The sequence below is a fragment of the Capsicum annuum genome, unplaced genomic scaffold, assembly GCF_002878395.1.
Source record: "Capsicum annuum cultivar UCD-10X-F1 unplaced genomic scaffold, UCD10Xv1.1 ctg53066, whole genome shotgun sequence".
NCBI lineage: Eukaryota > Viridiplantae > Streptophyta > Magnoliopsida > Solanales > Solanaceae > Capsicum > Capsicum annuum.
Window position 1 is genome coordinate 1 of NW_025861148.1, and position 3739 is coordinate 3739.

A 3739-nucleotide genomic window follows, 5' to 3' on the forward strand; every position below is an offset into this window, starting at 1 on the left:
AGAGTAGGATCGTGGAAAATATGTTCTTTATTAGAGAAATCATTAGTTCTAGTGAAAATTCTTAGAAAACATGTGAATTAATATAGCTTGTCTCCAAGATACCAAATAGGTAGGTACTACGGCGAGGGTATTAGATGGTTATATGTTGTGGTACTCAGGAAGCGTGAGGAACATGAATGGTATAGGTATCCTAGTATATGATGAGCTCAGAAAGCAAGTGGTAGAGTTTAAGAGGGTCAACAATAGGATGATGTCAATTAAACTAGTTATTGGAGAGTCTTCTTGGAATATTATTAGTGCATATGCCCCGCATATAGGCTTGGATGAGGAAGAGAAGAAGAGGTTTTGGGAGGCTTTGGACGAGATGGTGAGAGATGTCCCTAGTAATGATAAGATTTTTATAGGAGGGGATTTCAATGAGCACATAGGGTCTTCTTCAAGGGGTTATGATGATATGTATAAAGGCTATGGGTTTGGTATAAGGAATGACGAAGGAGTGGCACTTTTGAATTTTGCTCGGGCGTTTGGATTGGTGGTAGGTAGTTAATTCAAACTTTCCGAAGAAGGAGGTTCACTTGGTACCTTCCGTAATTCGATGGCCAAGACCCAGATCGACTTTTTGCTCCTCGGGAAAGGATATAGGAGTATTTGTAAGGAGTGTAACATCTTATCAAATGAGAATCTTTCAACCCAATATTGGCTTTTGGTAATGGACTTGGATATTATAAAGAAGCAGAGGAGGAGAAGTATGGAGGATTATCCAAGTATTAGATAGGGCAATCTAACTTTGGCTAGTGCACTGGATATAAGGGATAAGTTGATGAAGGGGAAGGCTTGGGAGAGTGGAGGGGATGCTGATAGTATATGGGATAAGATTTCCAGTTGCATCAGGGAGGCAACTAGAGAGGTGTTGGGTGTCTCGAGAGGCCTCTCAAGCAAACACCAAGGGGACTGGTAGTGGAACAAAGAGGTGAAGAAGAACATGGAGACTAAGAAGAAAGCATATGCAAAGTTGGCTGAGACTAAGGATGAAGTCGATAAACAGAAAAATTAGGTGTATAAGTTTGCTAGGAAAATGGTGAAGTTAGAGGTCCCGATGGCTAAGGATGCTGCTTTCAAGAGTTTATACACAATGTTAGATAGTAAAGGTAGGTAAAAAAGTTGTATAGGCTACCCAAGGTGAGGGACAAAAAGGCTCTGGACCTTGATCAAGTGAAGTGTATTAAGGATGTGGACGATAACGTTTTGGTGGAGAAGGGTCGTATTAGAAAGAGATGACAGTCTTACTTCTATGATCTCCTGAATAAAATAAGGGATACTAGCATTGTGTTGAGGGATTTGGAGCATTCCAAAAGGTTTTGCGATTATGGTTATTATAGGTGCATTAAGGTTGAGAAGGTTAAGGGGGATATTCATTGGATGTGTAGAGATAGAGCGATGGGGCCAGATGAGATTCCCATGGATTTTTAAAGTGCACAGGAGGGCAGGTATAGAGTGGTTTACTTGGTTGTTTAACATAATTTTCAAGACGGCAATGATGCCTGAAGGTTGGAGGCCGAGTAGATGATTTCGTTGTATAAGAATAAGGTTGGCATTCAGGATTGCAATAATTATAGGGGTATCAAGCTATTGAGTCACACTATGAAGGTTTGGGAGAGGGTGATAGAGTTGAGGTTGTAGAGAAACATTACTATTTCTGAAAATCAGTTTGTATTTATGTCAATACGCTCCACTAATAAATCCATCCATCTCGCTAGGAGACTGATGGAGTAGTATAGGGAAAGAATGAAGGATTTGCACATAGTGTCTATTGACTTGGAGAAAACTTATGATAGAGTTCCTAGGGAGGTTCTTTGGAGGTGTTTGGAGTCTAAAGGTGTACCCTTGGTGTATGTTAGGGCGATTAAGGATATGTACAATGGATTGAAGACTCGGGTTAGGACTAGGGGAGGGTACTCAGAGCACTTTCCTATCCTGATGGGGTTACACCAAGGATTGACGCATAGTTTGTTCCTTTTTACCTTAGTGATGGATGTTTTGACGTGGCAAATTCAAGGTAAGGTGCCTTACTGTTTGCTTTTTTTGAATGATATGGTCTTGATTGATGCGGCATGTAGTGGAGTAAGTACTAAATTAGAGGTTTGGAGGCAAACCCTTGAGTCTAATGGATTTAGGTTGAGTAGGTCTAAGACGATATATATGGAGTATAAGTATAGCAAGGTGTAGCATGAGTCCAATATGGTTGTTAAGCTTGATACTCATTCTATCAATAAGCGATATAATTTCAAGTATATAGGGTCTATGATTTAGGAGAATGGAGAGATTGACAAAGATGTCATTATAGATTAGGGTAGGGTGGATAAAATAGAAGATCTCCTCCAAAATCTTGTCTGTCAAAAAGGTACCTCCTAAACCTAAAGAAAAATTTTACAGAGTGGAAGTTAGACTGATTTTATTGTATGAGGCGGAGTACTGGCCTGTTAAGAAGGCCCACATCTAGAAGATGAAGGTAGCGGAGATGAGAATGCTTCGGTGGATGTGTGGGTGTGCTAGAAAAGATTGTATTAGAAATGAGGTTATTCGAGATAAGGTAGGAGTGACTTCAGTGAAAGTCAAGATGAGGGAAACAAGGTTGAGATGGTTTGGTCACATGATGAGAAGGGGCACAGATTCCCAGCAGCAGGTGTGGGGATGGCTTCAAGCGAGGTAGAGGTAGACCAAAGAAATATTGGAGGAAGGTGATTAGACATGACATGGAGCAACTCCAACCTATCGAGGACATGAACCTAGATAGGATGTTATGGAGGAGGCACATTAGAGTATAAGGTTAGTATGAGTTTAGGATGTTGTATTACTTGGTGTATCTTGTTTATGGTATTATTGGATATGTTGATTTCTATTATAGTTTATTCTTTTACTATTCCTTGTCTAGATTGTTTTATTTTGATCCGGGGGTCTTTCAGAAACAACCTATCTATCTCACATCTGAGGTAGTGGTATGTGCTGCATACACTTACCCCTCGATCCCAATTGTTGTTGTTATTGTACTAATGCTCAACATCCTTAAAGAATCTATGCCTCACTAGATACAAGCAGTGGCGGAGCCAGAATTTTCAGCAAGAGGGTTCAAAATCGAAAAGTGTTGGCACACGAATTAATCGCAGGGGGTTCAATATCAATTATATATATACAAAAAATAATTTTTACTATATAAAAATAGTATAATTTTTCGCCGAAGGGGGTTCAGCTATAATGCGGCTCCGCCAGTGGATGCAAGTTTAATACATAACAAAAATTAAAGACCTTTCAATTGGGTAGACAATCCATGAAACTAAATGAGTAAAAATTGGGTGGAATTATCAATTTATGGGCCATTTATTAGTAAAATTTAACCACCCATACAATTAAATAATTTTCTTTTAAAGAATATAGAGGTAAAAACTAAAATAATTAGCTTAATATAATGCTACCTAGTAGTAGTTCTATTGAAAAGAGCAAGAATATACAGCACAAAAATGTAGTCACGATTTCAACTTTATGGGTTTGGAATTTAAAAATAATGAGATCAGTTGCCAATAATTGGTACTACATTTAATATTTACACATATTTAGTGAATTTCTAAGTTCAAATACACTCTTTGTACAATAGCTAGATCATGCGTCTCCGATAAAAGACTCAATGCATAACAAAAAAGAGGACAATTCATATCATATCTGATTTAAGTAGATGCATGGTATC

General features: G+C 38.5%; 1 protein-coding gene across 1 annotated transcript; it reads left to right on the plus strand.

Annotated features, from left to right (window-relative positions):
* Nucleotides 1-172: 172 nt before the first annotated feature.
* On the plus strand, nucleotides 173-535 carry LOC124893004 (the record flags this gene model as incomplete). The annotated part of the gene is made up of 1 exon (XM_047404165.1): nucleotides 173-535. A coding segment is annotated over exon 1 (363 nt), but the record flags the coding sequence as incomplete, so codon positions are not given.
* Nucleotides 536-3739: the final 3204 nt, after the last annotated feature.